The 1,820-nt window shown below is 36.0% G+C and overlaps 1 protein-coding gene across 1 annotated transcript; it reads right to left on the bottom strand.

The window, feature by feature from the left end:
- Positions 1-216: 216 nt before the first annotated feature.
- On the bottom strand, positions 217-1,155 carry LOC113915460 (olfactory receptor 5AS1). The gene has a single exon (XM_027581425.2). The coding sequence runs from the start codon at positions 1,153-1,155 to the stop codon at positions 217-219; it is 939 nt and encodes a 312-aa protein (XP_027437226.2).
- Positions 1,156-1,820: the final 665 nt, after the last annotated feature.

Here is a 1,820-nt window from a genome sequence, read left to right as displayed (position 1 = left end):
TTATTTTCAGTATATTTCACAGAGTAGAATAATTTTGGAGAGCACATTTCTGAATGAGAGGACAAAAGTATTTTAAAGTATTGAGGATGAAAAGTTATCTTTATTTCTGAAAAATTGTAACAAATTCCAAAGAGTTGACATACAAGGTGTTTATGGCATGATGATATTGGAAGGGCAGCTATATCTGGAATATTCTTAAATGTTTTAAATTCCTATTCATTTAAAAGTCCAGTTTCTTTCTAATAGCTTTTTGAGGGCGCTCTTTACATCCTTATTTCTGAAGCTGTAGATTATTGGGTTAAACATGGGAAAGACAACAGTATAAAATATGGCAACTACCTTGTCAGTATCTAGGGAATAGCTTGTGGTGGGACGTAAGTACATAAACAGGAGCGTCCCGTAAAATAACGTGACTGCTACGAAATGGGAAGTACAGGTGGAGAATGTTTTGCTCCTGCCCCCGGAGGACTTAATGTTCAAAACAGTGATGAGGATACAGAAGTAAGAGATAAATATGACCAAAAAAGTGCTGGTCTGAATGAAGCCACACAAGGCAAAGAGCAAAAGCTCATTGATATGGGTATCTGCACATGATAAAGCCAGGAAAGGTGGGATATCACAGAAAAAATGATTAACAATATTGGAGCCACAAAATGGCAGCCTGAACGTGAGGCACACATGTACCAATGAAGTCATACTTCCACTGAAGTAGGCCAACACAATGGAGCAGATACAGACTCTCCTAGACATAAGTGTAGAATAGAGCAATGGGTTACAGATGGCTGCATAACGATCATATGCCATTGCTGCCAGAATAAGGCACTCAGCATCAGCAAAACAACCAAAGAAAAACATTTGTATTGCACAGCCATAGGAAGAGATGCTTTTCCTGGATGCTAAGAAATTCACCAACATTTTAGGGGCAATGGCTGAAGAATAGCAGATGTCTAAGAAAGACAAATTGCTGAGAAAATAATACATGGGGGTTTGAAGGCTTAAGCTGATATTAATTAGGATTATTAAACTCATATTTCCCACAAGAGTTAGTATATAGACTATGAGAAATACCAAGAATAGTGAGACTTGGAGAGGGAGATAATCTGTGAATCCAACAAGGAGAAACTCAGTTGGTATGGTATAATTGCTCTCCAACATCTTGGTTTTCTTGTTTTTCTTGTCCAAAAGAGATGGTATCAAAATACGTGAGTTGACTTGAGTGATGTATGAAGCAAGAATATCTTTATTCTCCCTTTTAAGGAAGCAAATAGAAGGATAATAAAATCACAGCTAATGACATTTTCTGTGATCTGTTTGTTTTCTTTTTTTGTCATTTTCTTTAAAAGAGGTAATTAAAAATCTTCACTGATACCCGAGGATGTTATTCTGAGTTGGTGTTCTGAGATGCAGTAACTCTCCAAAAGCTGTGCATATTAAGAAATGAGATTAGTTCCTTTCAAGCTGAAGGGAAAAGAATGTGGCTTGGTTGATAAGATCTAGTAGAATTGTGAAAGTTGCCAAAATCCTTAAAGCAAAGCTTAGTTTGTCCATCTTAAAATCACGTTCTTCCATGTAAAGGAAAGTTGAAAAAAATTCTAGGAAAAAAGTGCCCACAGGTAAGCTAGATAATTCTACAGAAGAATGTCTGTGATCTTGGGAAGTAGTTTAACATATAAATTAAGACACAGAAGGTACTGTAAGAGATGACTAGGTTCAAATCTTAGCTTTGCTACTTACTGGTTGTGTGAGTTTGATAAAGTTATTTAACCACTCTGTGATGGCTAGAGGAATAAATGAGTAGATATTTGTAAAAGATTTATGTT

This window comes from Zalophus californianus, chromosome 11, assembly GCF_009762305.2.
Source record: "Zalophus californianus isolate mZalCal1 chromosome 11, mZalCal1.pri.v2, whole genome shotgun sequence".
In the NCBI taxonomy this organism is placed as follows: Eukaryota; Metazoa; Chordata; class Mammalia; order Carnivora; family Otariidae; genus Zalophus; species Zalophus californianus.
Note: the sequence above shows the minus strand (reverse complement) of the source record. Positions and strands in the feature narration are given on the sequence as shown.